At 46.6% G+C, this 19,406-nt stretch overlaps 1 protein-coding gene across 7 annotated transcripts in view; it reads right to left on the bottom strand.

Moving 5' to 3' along the window:
• Positions 1–19,406, bottom strand: part of LOC119384085 (cholinephosphotransferase 1) — an 85,187-nt gene that overhangs the window by 17,368 nt on the left and 48,413 nt on the right. For all 7 annotated transcript variants that reach the window (XM_049412761.1, XM_049412763.1, XM_037652372.2 and 4 more), the window contains one exon: positions 15,130–15,292. In XM_049412761.1, the coding sequence (XP_049268718.1) occupies positions 15,130–15,292 (163 nt within the window). The remainder of the gene's footprint in view (positions 1–15,129; positions 15,293–19,406) is intronic.

Genomic DNA, 19,406 nt, shown 5'->3' with positions numbered 1-19,406 from the left:
ACAATACATATATACATATAGAGTAAAACCTCAGTGATACGAATCTCACGGGGTAACGAAAAATATTCATAGCATCTGCAATTCGCATCACCAGAAAACATGGAAAGTCAGTATGCGACAAAAGAAAGCTGGTGTGCATCTTCATTTATTGTTTCTCAGGGCCACAGCAACATCACGAACAACTCATAATAACTGCTAATAAAGTTTCTGGATGTCAATGATCATACTTGTAAATATACGGCGCATGCACAGAACCAGATGCATTACGACCCGTAACAGCTCCTTTGTCAAGACTATCCGTTTCCTCTTTCGGTCCTCGTCCACCTTTCATAGGATGTCTGATTGCGAGGACATGGCTTGCATCGACGTGGCAGGCAACGTTCTTAGAACCAGTATAGTTTTGCAGCTCCACTCGCGAGCCGGCACACGCGGCTGACGCGTGAACTTTACAGCGCTGCTGCTCCATATTGCTTCACTTGCTGTGTCCCGCGGGATCGGGTAAGGCAGCGCACCGTTGCTCTCAATGGCACGTTGCTGAAGCTTATCGCGGAGACAACGTACATGCCGCAGCGAAATGAGACGCGTGAGGAGTAGCCGCTCGCGGCGTGTTGCGCGTTTCGCCGTGCTCGCCTTCTCCGTACACCGTGCGTGATTTGCGAATGCATGAGGCATGATACAAGATGGAACTGCAGCGCCGCTAGTTCTCGCGTCGGCCATCGCATCCACTTTGGAGAGCAAGCATCTGCGGGGAGCTGTGAAACTGAACTGGTTCTAGAAACACTGGTGGCAGGTACGTGTAAACACAGTACACATCGCTGCCTCGAGCACTGCAACACGCTTCAGTATGTTAGGGATGGGACAAAATGGCGACGCCAGTGCCATCTGTAATCTAAACATGAAGGTGCATTAGGGCCTCAAAGATTTGCATGCACAATCTCTGAGGATACCACGCACCCCTGATGGCCGACTCTGACCAACGCCTCCTCTGACAAATTGGCAGCGCAATGTGAATGCCCGCGCTTGGGCTCCCGTGGTCGCTTGTGATTGCCGTGTCTTCCGTGGCAGCGCGGGCAGTGCCTGTTTGAACCTGCACGGTAGTGTACGTTCGTACCAAACGTCACTGGATGAAAAACGGTTCGCAACAACCGTACTCCATTACAGTGCAGGGCCCTTGGCCGGGACTACAGAACAGAAAAATTCGTATCACCCCGAAATTCGTACGAGCCGTGATCATATCACCGAGGTTGTACTGTATATGCCGTCCTTGGCTTAACTCGCACTAATTGACTTTTATTTCTTAGTTTTGTTCAGGGTGTCTACCAATTTTAGGAGCGCACCTAACTGGGTTGGATGGTACATCATTAAGACAAAACAAACAGTGCTAGACACGGGACGGTGTTAGAACGACAGACAGGGCACCGATCTTTCTGTCAGCGCCCTGCCTGTAAATTCCGGCCGCGGCAGCCGCATTTTCGATCTAGGGGAAAATGCTTGAGGCCCATGTGCTTAGATTTAGGTGCATGTTAAGGAGCCCCAGGTAGTCGAAATTTCTCGAGCCCTCCCCTACGACATCCCCCATAATCATATTGCGGTTTTCGGACGTGAAGCCCCAACAATTATTATTAGCGCCCTGTCTGTAATTCTAATACTGTCCCGTGTCTAGTGCCCTTTGCCCTCGTCTAACTATTTGATTTTTCGATATTCTCCAACTTTTCCAGGCTTTCCTGATGGTTCCAAGCATATTCCCTGACTGTTTAGCCTGCTTGGAAAACTGGAAATGAGTCCTTGTATGGCAAAAAGAAAATTAGAAAAAGACGGGGCATTCACTGCAAACCATAGCGGCTTAGTATGTTCCAGTGGCTAAGCGGATTCTTTCATCATTAAAAAAACTTATTAAAAACTCCTGTGCATCTAGAAACAGTTCCTTTGCATTGGAAGCACTTTTACTCTGTCAGAGACTCGATTTCTCGCTGCAGCACTTGAAACTGTGCATCTTTCACAAGTTCTTGCATATTCCTATCAAGCTCTCTTCCAAGAGCATCAGTTCTTTTCTGTTTCTGTTTTTTCCTCTGCAGTTCTCCCTTCCATCTGATCCTCATTAGCACCACAAACAATGTCAATCATATTGTCTGCAACATCAACTTCTGCACCACAACCACTGCGGACACTTCCATTATAAGCTAACCACTGTTCTATGGGCAACTCTTCTTTCATGTTTTTCGCAAGACATTTATTTCCTTTCAATATACACCGACCAGCCCAGTCAAGCATACCCCTACATTCCTTGTTTATTGAAAATCTCTGCCCCAAAGAGGAATTTGCCACGTTAAAGGCAAAGTACGATATTTGCAAATAGCAGTACGGTTAAAACTTGATTTAATAAAGTGATGATGATGATTAGTGGGCTTTTATGGCACAAGGGCAATGCATGGCCACAGAGCACCATCTTTTTTTATGTGGTGTTAACGAAAGATACATCGCAATCTATAAGCTGCTGCTGCCACGGTGGGAGTTTACAGTGGAAGCCACCCAAACGGTGTTCAAAAAGTGGCACACCCATTTCCTCAGATAGGCCCCTCACACGAAGTGAGCAGGGCCGTTTCACCGCAGGACAGTTGTCAAACGGCAGAACTGGACAAATCATTGATAGCAGAGTGTAAGGGGTGTTCGTCGTTTGAGTTCACCTTCAGAAAATATACAAAAGATATGTCGGATTCAACGCAGAGACTTTCTACGGGGCTCGTGCGAAAAGCGCCATAGAAAGGCACTATACGTGGCAACAACTTTCTGTGGCAGCACAGCTAAGGCTATGGAACTGATGCACACACTTTTTTACTGCACTTCTGCATGTAGTCCACGAACAATAACTTTTCTAGACTACGAGCATAAAAGAAAACATAGAAAGGAAAGAAATGGGTATTATTTCAAGATTGCTTGCAGTGCAAGTAAGAAAGCTTATCCCATTAAAGGGACACTAAAGGCAAATAGCAATTTATGTCAGAGTGAAAGCTCAATGTATGACAATGTCTAAAACGGCAATATTATCAACAGCAGTGCCCTACTTACCGAGAAATTAAGCTAAATGTATTACACGATGAGCGCCACGACGGAACATTTTAGATATGATCCCGATGACGTGAGAGAGTCCGACTACAATTAATCACTCGTAATCAAACTAGCTGCAATAAAAAAAAGAACCTTTCATGCATCAAGAAACGTAATAAAATGCTCCTTGTTCATTTCTGTTTGACTCATGGAAAAAAGAACCTCTTTGGCATTGCCATGGGGAATGGCGCGCATGGTTCAAAGTTTCTGTTTTTGCTGAACTGTGCTTTGCCCATCGCCCTGCTTCGCTCACGGCAATCACGTCTCAGTGGTAGTTTCGGTATCGCGTACTGCTGCGTGTGTTTTGCGCGCTCGTGAAAGTTGCTCTGACAGAAAGTTCGACAAAATGCTGCATGCATGTGATGTTGCCGGATGCCTGAATGGTGCAAGCCGCCAGTGCACGCCACCGCGCAGTAAAGGCGGGCAACGTTGGGCACGACAACAGTGACGTGAGAAAGACCTCTTAAAGGCGGGGGATTTGAAGTGTACTAACGCAATGCAGACAACTAAGACTTGATTTTATTTCAAAATAAGCACTTCCTTGGCACAAAAGTAGCACTACGAGGTTTCTGGACCGCTATTTCAATAATCAACATCGACTTCATATTTGCCTTTAGTGTCCCTTTAAGGATTTCCATTTTTCACTGTTTCTTTTTTTTCTGGTGTCGATTTCGAGTTTTCTTGCCCCTGTAAACGACGATGGCATAGCTCGGTTGCAGCAGATGCACATCGAAGCTTGTAAGCGACAATGAGCGCGTGTCCGTTCGGTGGTCTGTATTTATTGAACGGAAAGATAGCGGTGTGCTGTGAAGTATTTTGTTACCCGCATATAATCACCGGAAAAGAAGTTGTGTGCACTAGTGTAAGTGGGACTCTCATCACGATAGCTACCTTGACACCAGCGACCTGCCAGTCTTCAGCAAGACCAGATGCTTGAAAGCGAGACTGAGATTGGAAGAAATACATAAAAGAAATTAACCACTTCTTAAGCTGCATTGCATACATGGTCGGTATTTCACATGCCTCCTATTGCTGATACAATCACGCTGAAGATCACATACAGTAACACCACGCCCATCAGCATCTACGGCAGGGGCGTAGCCAGGGGGTGAGGGGGTTCAAACACCGGCCTCCCGAAATTTTTAAATTTTGCATGTGTATATATGTAGACGCACACATACATACATAAAGTATGGTTTTCCAGAGAGGTATTGCATTTCCAAAGACAACAATGCTGACCCTGCATGCACCGAAATTTAGGAAATGGTTTGTTGCCTGTGCGTAGGATTTCTAATTCCTGCTCTTGGCCATGCCCTTTTTCAAAAATAAAACTGACCACTTCAATAAAGTTGCTTCCTGTGCTCCTTTGCAATATAGAATATTCTATCGCATTCCAAAAAAAGAAAAAAGTAAACACACGCACTTGAACTGCTGCCAGATTAGCATTATATAATGTGATTTGCAGAAGTGCTTAGCAATGATTCCAGGTATTTGTTCCTTCAGTGCTGTATCTATAAATAGTATACCAAGGCTTGTCACTTTCGATTAAAGCTACATATATCTTTGACAACACTATTTCACAAATAACATCATAAGCAGTGGATGTTCATACAAAAATGCACATGTTGAACGCGCTCACAGAAGCAACACCGAAAAGGCCCACAAATAGACTACTTGGCATAGTAACATGTGCAGAAGCTCTGCCCACGTAGCTTTGGCTGTGCTGCCACAAAAAGTTGTCGCCAGGTATAGCTGGTGGACAGGGTCAAGCATCTTCAAGGCGCTTGGTGTCACAGACGGATAGATTACTGCCCCATAACCTAGGCACGTGCGCATGAGGCTTTTGTAAAGATTCATCAGACACTTCTTGTCACTACCCCATGTAGTGCGTGAAAACACTTTTAGAATATTCATTGTTGCTATGCACTTGTTCTTTATATACTCGTACCTGCCTGCCAAGTTCACGGAATCTGAATCTGGGACATTTCCAAAACAGGAGGGGGTGGGGGGGCAACAGGCGCGCGCAAATTTTTACCTCGTGCCGCCGCCCTTTTTTTTTTTTCACAATACAAACACCTCCTTCAAGGAAAAGAAGGGATTGCGGTTCTATAATGGCTTAGAGTGGCCGAACAAACAATGCAGGTAGGGTTTCCCAACTAGTACGTTTACATCAATGCCTCCTAAATTGGTCTACATATTGCTATAGGCACTGTGCATACGTTAGGAGCCACCATGGTTGCGCCAGCAATCGAGCGCCACAGCGGCCACGGCAGCAGGCCTGATAGGATATGGAAGCAGACAACAGAAGTGGCGGTGCGGTGTTTTGCCATTTCACGTGCAGCGTTTTCATCTTCCTTGGCTTTAAAGAGACATGTTAGCAGGCGCCACAGACCCTTAATTTTAGCGCGTATGTTTCTTTTTGCAAATGCAAAAAGAAACCCTGAGGCGAACGCGGCGGCAGCAAATGCATGCGCTGGGCGAAACAACTGACGGGACGAGCTTGCTGAGCGAAAGAGGACGCCGCCTTGCTCGCTAAACGAGAGAAACCGTGGCAGAGAATACACACAGCCTGCCACCCTGAGGCAGACTTGGCAGCAGCTTGAAGCAAACAACAACACCAGGGTCAGTGAGTACACAGTGAGTTCACCAGCTGCCAAGCTTGGTGGCATGCGTTTAGCTAGGCATGGCAATGCAAAAAACACCCATAGTAATAAAATTTGAATTCAGAAAACTATAAGGAAAAGAGTGCTTCTTCCACGGCGATAATTTAGAAAAAGTCAGACAATTTATGAAGCAGGGTGTGTTCATGGTGCTGTGTAAGAGCTTTTGCCCAGCGGTTCAACTATCGCGGTGAAGTGCCCACCACGGTTGAGAAAAAGCGCGCCAGGATCTGTGAACGTCAAGGTATGTTTACGTTTCGGTTCTTGGTTGCTTAGCTACAGTTCATGTCATGCTTTCCCATCGACGAAAGCAGGGGCATTTGCGTGGCCAGCTGCGGCATCCGTGCCGGGGTCGCAGAAAAATGTAACACGTTGCGGCACTTGTAAAGTATGTGAATGAAATGACTTGCGCATCAAAGACTAGCAAACCACGGTCAGGGTGTTGTCATAGGACGGTCTACCCAAGACACTCAAATGTGGAGACAACAGAAATCAAGACAGTCAGTTTCTTTTTTCTCCTTTTTTCATGTTAGCTTTGATCGCTCCATAGACATAATAAAAATTGACCACTAGTTTAGTCTCCAAACCTTCATTGCAAATAATCTGGAGGCAAACTTCTTCAGTCACAGTTCGAGCAAAGAGCATCAACGTGCTGAGGCATTACAGCAGTAATGAGTGCCCTTTGAACAATGTGCTTGGGGGAGAGGCAGACGATGCGGCTCCCGAATCTCCAAAACGTGCTCCTGCTTCTACTCGGCGAACTCTCAGCTTGTTTGAGTGGGAAAAAGACAGCCAGTGCCGCTATCACAATTACAGTACCCTTCATTCGACGCCGGTTATTCACAACTGACACGAAGCGAACAGCTCGTGAGAATGTCATGCGCCGTCACCATGGGACTGTGGAGCGAGCGGGCTGGAGTTTCCTATCAGACCTGTGCTTGCTTCCGCCAGAGGCACCTTGGTCGGCGGCGGAGTTATATCTGCACAGAGCTTATATGCGATGGGTTCGCAAAAAACCTGGATCGGATTGGGTTGGATATTTGTCAATTTCACCAGATCCCGCACAGAAATTTCAATTTCCGGGAGATTTTCCTGCCAAACGTAAGAAATGGTCGAAATCCGGGAGACTTGGCAGGTATGTAATACTTGATGTGTGATACGACGGTTAGCCTTATGTCTAGGATTAGACCTAAGAATTTATGCTCCGTTTTTACAGACAGATGTTGACCATGCAGATCAATGTCCCTCTTTCTAGAGAATAAGACGCAAGTGCTTTTTTCTGGATTCAGTCTGAACCCATCCTCGTCTGCCCATTTAGAGACCTTGTTCAAACCAAGCTGAACCTGCCGCTCACACATTTCAAGATTACAAGACTTAAATCTGCACACCATCGACATACGTGGAATAGAACATGTTATGCGGGATGCACAGCCACAAGGTTCTCATTGTGATAAGCAAAAGTGTAGAACTACGGACACCACCCTGTGGCACTCCAATCTCTTGAAGAAATGGCCTCCATCAAACATTTCCTACTCGGACACGGAATGTACGATCCAACAAGCAACCCTCTACTATATCTAACATTCTACCACGTACCCCTAAGTATAAAATGTCTCTCAATATTCCAAAGCGCCATCTTGTGACATAGGCCTTTTCCATGTCAAGGAACACAGGGGAAAAAGTGCTTGCCTATAAAAGCTTTCCGGATTTGTGCCTCAATACGTATTAAGTGGTCAGTTGTGGCTCGACCCTCTCGAAATCCGTACTGGTACAGGTCAAGTCATTTGTTTGTTTCGAGGAAATGTATTGGCCGGCAGTTTATCATTTTTTTCGAAGAGCTTATGCACAGGCAACTTGTCAATGTAATAGGCCTGTGACGGAGGTTGAATCCTTGCCGTTTCAAAATAGGGACCACAATAGCCTCTTTCCCAGCAGTAGGCATCTTGCCAGAAAACCATATGGCATTGTACAGGGAAAGCAGTGTTTTTTGTGTTTCATAGGATATGTGTTTTAACATATTGTATACAATGTGATCAGAACCTGCGGCAGATTTGTTGGAACCGTTCAGTGCTGCCCGTAGCTCTGCTAAGTGGTATGGTTGATAGCAAGCTTCATTCTTTGTAGACTTTCTTTCTAACCACTGTCGTTCCAATCTCGTTGTGTACCTTTGGAAGGTTTCGGAATAGTGTGTCGAACTGGATATGAATTCGACATGTGCTTCCAGAAAGTTAGCTTGTTCTTCCAGGCTTTACTCCTAGCCACCAAGTACGTTTGTTGCCTTCTTTACTTTCTTCACGCTATTCCAGACCTTAGCCTCATCTTAGATGATGCTAAGATCTGTGGATGAATATGTTTTGTTCGCGAGGCTAAAAAAATGTGGGTTCTTTCTTGTTTAGTAAAAACATGCACCTGTGGCAAAAAAACGCCAGGCCTGTGCTAAAACCGCAGCACAGTCACAGCGAAAGCTGGAAGAGCGGCGTTTCTAGAGCCCGTTGTTAGCTCTCTTGGGGCTACAATACAAGTACACTAGAAAGGTAACCACTACAATTTTTGTGAAGTTGGGAAGCACCTACTAAGCCATTATTCGTCATTCTGCGGAGAAGCGAGGCATCAGCTGCACGTTTGTAAGGCATTATGTGCACTTTGTAGACGCGACGACTGATGACAATGGAAGAATTATGGCTGGCTCAGCCCTTTGTAATGGGTTGGAAACTTTAAACGACCCACCAGTTATGTAATTTGCATTGGGTGACGCCCGGTCGCTATTTCCCTCTCCCGTCATGCTGCATAACATACGTTGACATGGGAGAGAGACGGGGGGGGCGGGGGGGGGGGGGAGAACTTTACTGAGACCCCAAGTAAATGGACCATGCGCTTATGGGCTTCTTTGGCAACAAATACACGTGCACTTGCGAGGAACCCACTACGCTCTAAATCAGTGTAATTTTACTGAAACCTCGAGGAAATGGACCATGCGCTTATGGGCTTCCTTGGCAACCAATACAAGTGCACTTGCGAGGAACCCACTACGCTCTAAATCAGTGTAATTTTACTAAAACCCCAAGGAAATGGATCATGCGCTTGTGGGCTTGCTTGGTAACCAATACTACAAGTGCACTTGCGAGGAACCCACTACCCTATAAATCATTGTAATTTTTGAGAAGTAGGGCAGCAGGCACTGTGCCATTTTTTGTCGTTCTACGAAGAGCCGTGGTACCTGCTAAACGCATGTAAGGCATTATGCGCACTTTGTTGATGCTGTGCCTGATGATGATGAAGAATTATGCCAGAGCCCTTTGTAATGGGTCGGAAGCATCAACAACCTACTCGTTGCGCAATCAGCATTGTGTGACGCCTGGTTACAGAACTCGCGTTGTGCGACGCTTGGTGCTTATTTTACTCTTCTACCACGCTATATTGCATATGCTAATGTGGTTCCTTCCCGACATGAAGCCTGTATAGGACCTATTTGCAAAGCAGTTTCAAGCACCGGCATGGCTCAGAGGTTGAATACTGGGCTCCCACGCAGAGGGCCCAGATTCGAACCTAGTTCCATCCTGGAATTTTTTTCTTATTTCGTGTTTTTTTTTCTTATTTCGAGCGATACTGGTTACGGACAATGGCGGCGGCGGACAACTACGGCGCCAAAAACGGCCGGTGAAATGATCTCATAACAGCTTTCGCTGTAAAACTCAATGAGGTGGCCTCACACGTCGGTGCAAGAGTTGCCCCACAGGCTGCTGTGAGCATTAAAATCGCCGAAAATGAGGTAAGCAGGGTTCGTACAGGTTTCCAAGAGAAAAATTCGAGGACTTTTCAAGGACGTTCCAAAACATTTAAGGAACACCATTGTAGTTAACGGCAAATTTTATTGCACAACACAAATGATGTTCACTTCACTTATAGCACAGTTTCACTACATTAGAAGCTCTGGGCAGGTGTTTCAGTTTTTTTTTTCTATTTGTGTCTTGATGCTGTCAAGTTCATCGGTCTTAACTTTTGCAGTCTTCCACAGGCTCTTGGATTTCATTACATGTCTGATGTCCCCGGTCACTTCTGCTTTTTCGGCAAAGCCATCAGCAGAGGTTATCAAATCAGCAACAACTGCTCCCAGTTTCTTCCTCTTCAGCTACATACATTCAAGTTCCTCCATAATCAAGCATCTTTTTGTTTGATTAGCATTTTCTTTTCTGATCCTAAGTGTGCACCGTAGTGCTGCCTCGCTGCGGACACAGCCCATCGGAGCTCTTTTGGCGGTTTACGGTTGACATTATTTGGCGGTTGACACTAAACCCCCGTTCAACACTTGCTTGTCCATGGCTAAAGAACAAGGAGGAGCTTGACTGTTTTCCATAGCTCTTTGTAGGAGGGATGGAAGCTCAAGGGTTCGCGAAAGAACTCATCCAGCCTGCAAACGCTCCTCTCAAAGAGGCGAAGCTCATGCTTGAACTCTTCCAGCATTTCGGTGCACTCTGCAAGTACACATTTCCCCCGGCTGTCGCTCAGTCTTCCTGCCATGGTCAAGGTGTCTAGCACCTTCCTTAGGCCCGCCAGGCACTGATCCGGCTTTCAGCACATGAGCCGTGGGTCTAGAGAGGACAGGTTTCTAACCAAAGATGACTTCAGGGGACTTCGTTCCAGTATTTTCTTGGTCACAGCTGCCGAAAATTGTTTGCACTCCAATCTGAGTTGAAATGCATCGTTTGCACTAGCTTTTGAATCCTGCAGTGCTTGTTCACACTTGGGACCAATATCCACTTTGTCAAGTGGAGCGCGGTTAATGGGGTTATCAACCTCCACCCCTCCTCCCAATGACGACAACACTGAGGCTTTCATGAATTTTGAAAGGAGCTTCCGCACAATACTTTCAAGGTGTCTCCCAAGAAAGAAGATCATGAGTTTGTCGGGTTGAAAGTCTTTCAGGAATGGCTGAATAATCGATGCGACACAGAGGGCGAAGTTCAGTTTTGCCAGTGTCAACGAGTCGCGACAAAAGTTATTCACATTTTCAAAGGATGCACACTTCGGTAAGCTCACCTGCTCGCTTCTTGCGGACTCCACATATTTCTTCATATCATTCCAAAGAAGCAAAGCTCTCTCAATCACAATTGTGTATTCCACCCATTGAATGATGGGACACAATTCATGCAGGCAAGTCATGGAAGAGTGCACTCATGCTTGACAGTAGAATGTCGATGCCCCACTTAGAGGCTGCAACACGTGCTTTGTAGGCATTATGGACAGTATGGAGGCCACACGTCCCCAAGTCGACACACTAGACCTGATGGTTTCCCTGAAAATGAGCTTGCATGTTCCTGAAAAACTTTAGGTTCACATTTGGCCCGTCCATAGAGATCTGAAGAATCTTGCCAAGTGGCAAAGGCTCCAAAGTTTTCAGAAGTATCTCCTGCATATCATCTGCTGTGGAGTGCCCCATGAAAGCGGAGGTGTAGTACCTAGTGACCACCTTGTGTGTGGGGTCCCAATACCGCACATGCACGTCCATTTGCTTTTCTTGCAGGAAGTCGTTCACTGACTCATCAAAAAGCACGACGTAATATTCGGACTTCTGTACCTCTTCTTGCAAGCACAACAAGAAAAATGGCCTAAGTCCACGGCACGCAACAAACGCACATTTTTTCTCGCCACAAGAAAATGATTTGGCCACCTCGCTGTCAGGAAACATCCACTTGAACAAGTCGCCGGTTGAACAATGTGCGAGCTGTAGTTGGATGAGCAAATACGAAAGGCGCGGGCTGTGGTTGGCTGATCAAAACTGACAAAACAGCAACAAAAAAAAAGAGAGAGAAAAGGCGAAAGGAGGAAGCCGCCAGCTCCTTTGTTCCTGCTCTCCGAGCCGACGGTAACGCGGAGAAAGCAATGAGAAAGAGAGAGAGCGAGAAAAAAAGAAAAAAAGAAGCCGTTCCGCAAAGTTGGAGAATGCAACGAACAGTAGTACAGTCTGAGCCCTCTCGCCCTCACGTTTTTCGAGCGTGTCAGGTGTCAGCGGGGGCGCGGTGCCGCGAAGGTCGCGGGGCACAGCGAGTGCCGAAGCGCGTGTTCCAGTTCGCGCAGTGTTGGATGTATGTAAACGTGCAAATATCTATATCTAATGTAAACGTGCAAATATCTATACTTTTACAGATGATTTTCAAGGGGATAATTTACGAGTTCGATACAGCCGAAAATTCTATATATGCGAGTTCGATATGTCCATGTTCGACTGTACTATGTAGTCACCAGAGATGATAGCGAAGTTTCACCACCAAATCGTGGATGCACTGCAACACTAAACAAGTACAGGCAACCTGGCTACTCATGCCTGCTAAAGCCACAAAACCGTTGTTTTATGTTGACTACTGCCTGGCAGTGATGCACTACTGACCAGCCCAATGATGAAGTAACTTTGGCATGGCAGATGTGTGTGCATGCAAGCACACTGACTTTGCACGTACAAACAGCAAAAGGAATGGGTGCTCTTTTCCTCCTCACCTTGCTTCTTGAAACTGAAGGAGGGCGAATTCTACAAAGGTGACGTGCCGATAGTTCGTGCCTTTGCATCACCCGGTGCAGATCCATAAACACAGCCTGGATAAGCCCAAATCGGAGGATGTTGCAGATGACGTAGTCCATCCAAGTCACTTAACCATCGCTAAGATTACGCTCGGAGAGGCCTTGGTGCATTCAAGGCTGAAACGTCACATCAGAATGCTTTTGTCTCCTTTCGTGCTTGTTGAGCCTCCTCTGGCATTGCATACTGCTTCGGCCTCAACCCACTAGGCCCTGGCTGAGCATCTTCTGTCACTCCAAAGCTGTCTTTTTAAATTTTTTCCAAGTCACGTGAACACCGCAAAGATGAAGTGAATGTGCAGTTCATGTACCTCGAGCTACGCTGAAAGGACTGCCCCGACATCAACATTTCCAGTTCTTTTTTTGGCGTTGAATGAAAGCCCTCATGAGCCTAGAAAATGTACTGGTAAGCATGAGTTACCCTGAACAATTCATTAAAACGTGTCTTTAAAAATTTTCCTACTGCACCCTGACATCGTGTCCTAATGCAATATATTGTGACATTTCCATGGCAGCTACACCTTGTTGCTCTGTTGGTGACAAAAAAGCGGCCATTTTGTATGTTTTGATACCTGACGTCATCACAGCTAGCCATATTGGTGTGTGAAGTCACCAGAACTGACAATGTAACCCGACGTCATGCTGGTTTGAATGTCAGTAGGTGCACCACGTAAAAATTGACTTTAATGTCAAAATGAAATTTTTTATCAGCATTTCCTGAGCTTCACAGTTGCTCAGAGTGATCTCTGTATTCAGGAGATTTGTATGGCCGAGTAAACTCAGCTTCGAAACTTGGAATCAGTACCCCTTGAAGAGGCCACGTGACATCTTATTCTTTTTTGCTGTTTTGTGCTCTTGCCACAATTCAAGGCCACCTTTGCATCAGACATATAAGGCTTTTGCCATAAAAAATTCATAATTTGAACTTTGGACCAACTGTGATCATGTCATCAAAATCCTCGGTGGCCACATACATTGTCGAACTTGCGCGACCACTGCCAGTTACGTTGCAATGTACGATGACGTGAGTAAAAGAGCCACAGTTTCTCCGCAACGACGAAGCAATGAATGCGATAGCAATAAATTAGAATGTAACGCAAAGAATGGAAAGCAGCTTGAAATTGCCAGTGTGACACTCGAGCCCAAAGGATGCATGAAAAGAACGCACACAGGACGAGCGTGAACTATCATGCGTCACAGCTCGACACTGGAAGCACACTGCTCAAACATAAAGCAGGACGCACGAAACGAACGAACAGGTACACACAGGACGAGCGCGAACTAAACGTCACAGTTGTTACTTATTTCTGTTTGAACAGCGCTCCTTTCGCAAACGCGGCCGCTGGAGCGAGCGAAGTGATCTTCGTACGCTCTGGACTTCAGCGCAGACATCGCGGGGAAAGCACAAGACATACAACCCCCCACTCCACCCCCCCGGCTGCCCCCTTCTTTCCTCGAGATAAGCACACGAAGACGACCAAGCCCTGTAGGGCAAAGAGCAACGGCATTCGCAGGAGCGGGGCGACCATCTTTAAAGCGCGCCACGCGCACACATCGCGCCACCTATGTGGTGACCAAGAAAACATGCTGAAGTAAATGGTGTATATAAATAGCTCGCCGTTAGCAGGCTGAAAGATGGTCCTGTTAGTGGCCTAACCATCTAACGGCGTGCACTGCAAAACGAGAGGTCGCCCGTTCGATTCCGCGCGTCGGAAAGTTTTTCTGAATTATTTTTCTTTGTGGCCTTTATATATATATATACACATATACATATACGGTGCATGACGGCGGCGACGGCAACGGCAAAAGTCAGCCGAGACTGTCCATATAATTGCTATCGCAATAAAAGTGGACATATTTCATCTGGCGACAAACTTCAATGATTGACTACTGCTATCATTGTACTGACGAGGCTGCTTGCTTTGCTGTGCTCAAATTCACCCGACGAAAAGTTGAATGTTTAGTGGACTGGCTTCTGCATTCTTCCCAAACACACCCATGTGATTTAACGGTGGGTGCAATGCAGACAGTCACTGGTGATGGCGATCGGTTCACTGCTAGACTCCAGAGGACTAATGCGTTGTTTCTAAACATCATGTTATCCCTTCGGCAAACAATCTGCTCCACAAGGCATAAGTTATAGGAACAAACACATCTTAATGTTTTTGTAATACCATTTCCTTGACAATCAGGACAACCAGTGCCACTGAGTAAATGACAACGCTGATGCCTTTGCTTACAACTGTAGCCATATACAAGGTCTAATGTTGTTGCATAAGTCAGGAGAAAAGTTGCTCTCAAGCATTTTGGTGGCATCAGGCTCGTCGAAACTGAGTACATTGGCTTGGTCTAATCGGGGCGCTCGGAGGTGTTCTGTGCTTTCCCCTTTCCAATGGAATGGAAGCTTTCTTTCGTGGGAGTGAGGTAACAAAAGTGCCGTGTAAACACTCGGTCGTGCGATGACAGCCGAGAAGAAGGGAGATGTGTCCAGCCGTGCTGGAATGCCAGCTCTCCGTTCCGCGCGTACAACCTGATGTTCCAACTGGCAACAAGCGATGCTTTTCTCCTGGCAACAAAAAACAGCCTCCGACCGATTGGCGCGACAAGGGCTTTTTCCAGTCGTGCATTGTGTCGCACGATTTGTCGAGCAATTCTTCAATGTGAATGGAGCTTAAGAGCAGCCGAAAGTTGCAACTTGGGCACACTCTCTCTGACTCAAGACATAGTCATGGCCACACATGTCTTTCTGAAGGTGCCTGGCAGCTAAAAGCCGGAAGAGAGATCAACCACTCACCGGCCTGTGACTGGGTGGCCGAATGCTTGTCGGAGGAGACCGACGAGGAGGCAGTGTCCACGGCGTACTTGGGCACGATCCGCAACAGCGGTATCTGGAGGTGGGCGCAGATCTGGTTGCACACTATCACCGAGTAGTGAAGAAGGTCGGCCACAGAGTATACCTGCACACAATTCGAGTCACTCGTCAGGATACCACACTGCAGGGCTGTGAATTGGCACACCAGCGTTCTTGGATTCTGCACACGCACCAGAATGCTCCACCTGGTTTAAGTAATCTTATTTTGCATTCTAAAAAGACGGGGCGTGCAAACACGGACACAAGAAAGAAGCCAGGACACCACAAACGCGTTTGTGGTGTCCGGACTTTCTTGTTTGCACGCCCAGTCATTTTAGAATGAATACTTACAAACTAGCTCAGCTCTCTGTTATTCGAAGCTTATTTCGCCGTTTCGCCTTGTTAAACTGGTACAGTGAAATCCTTTACAAGAGACACACAGTTAGGGAACATCAAAGTGCAAAAAATCCACACAGAACGAGAGAGACAGGACAGGCTCCACTATGTCACAGGATGGGCGCTATGCCGTCCCGTGTCTCTCATTTTATGTGACTTTATATTTTTGGACTTTAATGTTCCCAAAAGCTATGCACCATCTCACGAAGTATCAAGTTTTGTTAACACTGCAGCAGACTGACGAGCATCACCGGGTTCTGCTGTCCTACATTGATGTTTTCGATCTCAGCGGCCGTCCATTTGGGCAAGCTACTGGTGTGACCTACCACAGAAACACTGGTGATGAGACTCCTATTCATATTGCGTGTCGGTGACTGAGCGTCAAATTGTCCAAAGTGAGGTCGATAAAATGCTCGCAGAGCACATCATTTAGCCATCCTGCAGTCCTTAGGCATCCCCTGTTGTGCTAGTTTGCAAGAAAGACTGCACATGGCGTTTGTGTCGATTATAAACACCAAAACAGAATTGCAAAAAAAAAAACGCCAGGCCTGCGCGGAAAGCGCAGCACAGTCACAGCGAAAGCTGGAAGAGCGGTATTTCTAGAGCCCGTTATAAACTCCCTTGTGGCTACTAATACAAGTACATTAGCAACGTACCCACTATGGCACAAATCATAATTTTTGGGAAGTTGGGAAGCACCCACTACGACATTATTCGTTATTCTGCGGAGAAGTGAGATACCATCTGTAAGGCATTATGTGCACTTTGTTATTGCGGTGGTTGATGACGATGAAGAATTATGGCTGAGCCCTTTGTAATGGGTTGGAAGCTTTAAACGACCCACTAGTTACGTAATTCATATTGTGTGACGACCGGCCGTTATTTAACTGTCCCACCACGCTTTATAACATACGTTAACCGGAGAAACGGAAAGCGAGAGAGAGAAGGAATTAACTTTATTGAGAGCCTGAGGAAATGGATCATGGGAGCCTTATGGGCTTCCTTGGCAACCAATAGAAGCGCACTTGCCAGGAACCCACTACGATATATATCATAATTTTTGTGAAGTAGGGAAGCAGCCACTATGCAATTTTTCTTCATCCTGCGGAGAACCGTGGTACTTGCTAAACACCTGTAAGTCATTATGTGGACTTTGTTGATGCTGTGGCTGATGACGATGAAGAATTATCGCAGAGGCCTTTGTAATGGGTTGGAAGCACTCAACAACCCAGCCATTGCGCAATTTGCATTGCGTGACGCCCGGTTACAGAATTCGCATTTGTGTGACGCCTGGTTGTTATTTTACTCTTCTACCACTCTACATTACATATTTAATGTGGTTCCTTCCCGACATGAACCCTGTATAGGGTCTTTTTGCAACGCAGTTTCAAGCACCAGCATGGCCATGAGGTAGAACACTGGGCTCCCACACAGAGGGCCGAGGTTCGAGCCTCGTTCCATTCTGGAAATTTTTTAATATTTCCTTTTTTTTCTTATTTCGTGCGATAGTGGTTACGGACACCGGCGGCTGGCGGACAACTACGGCGCCAAGAACGGCCGTTGAAACGATCTCATAACAGCTTTCGCTGTAAAAGACGTGTACCCTCTACCACGAATAGATGATGCTCTATGGTGCCTGCTATTTTTCCTCCATACACCTACGTTCCGGGTACTGGCAGATTGAGGTGAATGATATGGATTGTGAAAATACTGCATTTATCACCCCTGATGGCTTATAGCAATTCAAGGTCATGGCCTTCGGACTTTGTAATGCTCCAGCCACCTTTGAATGAATGATGGACCACGGTTAAAGCCTCTGCTCAGAGTTGAGGGATTTCGTCGTAAATGTATGGCATAGCCTGTATGTTTAAAACACGTGCCTTTTTCGATCATTTCTCTTGCTTGGAATGTGCTGCCACACTTCGGGAATACGTGGAATTTTTTTTTATGCGCCAATGTACATGCGTTGGCGTTTTCTTTTTTCTTTCTTTCTGAAGTGGCGCGGCGGCTTTCACTTGCGCATCAGAACGCGCGCACGCGGTGCGGCTGGTTTTGGTATCGTCTTTCGGGTGGTCAACGCTTCTCGTGCCCGCAAAGCTGATGGCTGTCTGGTTTCTAATCTCTCAAAGGGTGACCGCTAGTGACTCTCGTTTATTGCTCCCTGGGGTGCAATTACGTATTTACCCGCATAATTTGCGCACCCCTAATATTTAGCCAGCTTTGCTAAAAAAAATGTTTACTCGCATATTTTGCGCTCCCCGCCCCGCTCGAGCCAGCTCGCCGGCGCGCGCGCACGGGGCGAACTTTGGACGGCCGCGCCGCCGCGCCCCACGGCCCTCACCGAGCAGGCGAGCGCAGTCATACACAAGACAGGCTGCGAGTGCGAAGTCCCTTCTTCCGATTACTTCGTTCTATTCTCTGGAAACCGCCGAGACCGTACCAACCGTTAATCTGTTCACCGGTTGTCAGAACTGTTCGAGCGTTCTCCCGCTGTGAGAATGCATGCACGCGACACGGCACGGACTACTTTCTGCATCGGAGGCGTGCGAGGGCCAGTCGCGCCAACATTTTCCCGCGCTGACCCTCCTCCTCTGCGTCCGCGCCATCCGCGCTGCGACGCAGCCTTCGTTGATTTCGGAAGTTTAGGTTTCGCGATCAGCCAGTTGCGTTTTCACTGTTCTCTTGCGCTGAGCTACAATAACTATTCGGCAAAATTCAAGCTCACTGTTATAGAATTTGCCTAAGGAAACGGGAACCGTGCCGCAGAAGAGTTCGCTTTTTAATACAAGACCGGGAAGGAGACCGTTCCGAGGACCGAAGCATGGAAAGTTTGCTGCCGTTGAAGAATACCTTTTCAAATATGTGCGAGAGCTTAGGCCCACCGGTATCGCCGTGCCGTGGCACCTCGTTACTCCCAGCATTGTCGCGAAGAGCTTCAAGAAGACGCCTCAACGCACTCGACGGAACCAAGGACGACGCGCTTTGGGAAAGCGGTGACAGCGGCCGCGGCGATGATTCTCAGTCGGACTTCTCAACCAGTGATTCTGACTAGACCGCGCATGACCGAATCTGGCTGGTTAAAGTACGTGCTAATTCTGTTAAAAACCCTTCGTTTGCGCTATAATTTATTTTCTTCTTTAATGTATTATATCGCGCGTGTTAGGACTATATATTGTGCGTTATTTCAGATGTGCTCGCGAAATCTCCGCGTAATTTGCGCACCCCCTTTTCGGAGCTCCAAATTCGCGAAAAAAAGTGCGCAAATTATGCGAGTAAATTACATCTGTTTCCGTGTGGCGCTACATTATACAAACAACACTGCTGTGGTTGCGCTTCCTGTTTTGGGGAGCATGGACATTTTTTGCCGGAAAAGTATTCTGGTGCGGTTATTTTTGTATGTCTGTGAGCTATGTTTAGTACAATGCATAATTTTTATTTATAAAAAAAATCTTATGTTTTTTTCGCATTTTGCTTGATGTTACTACAAATAAACCATGGGTATGTAACAACAAAAATCATTTTTTTGGTCACTTTACGGTCACCCAAGAACATTCTAGACAATTTTTTTCTTAAATAGAATAATCTGAAGAACAAAAGAATTACACAGTTTTGGACTGCATTTCTCGAAAAAATTCAACCCTCAAAGGGTTAAGTGGTTCACCTGTTTGTGTTACTTGGACGATGTCGTTTTTTTCGCAACATTTGAAACTATACGTAGCACCTGTCAGCAGTCGTAGACATCTTCCGTCGCGCTGGCCTGCAGCTGAACTCGTCCAAATGGCACTTTGGCCACCACCAAATTACAGTATTTGGCCATTTACTGG

This window comes from Rhipicephalus sanguineus, chromosome 2 (genome assembly GCF_013339695.2).
Source record: "Rhipicephalus sanguineus isolate Rsan-2018 chromosome 2, BIME_Rsan_1.4, whole genome shotgun sequence".
NCBI lineage: Eukaryota > Metazoa > Arthropoda > Arachnida > Ixodida > Ixodidae > Rhipicephalus > Rhipicephalus sanguineus.
The sequence above is the reverse complement of the archived record's forward strand: the minus strand, read 5'-3'. Positions and strand labels throughout refer to the sequence as shown.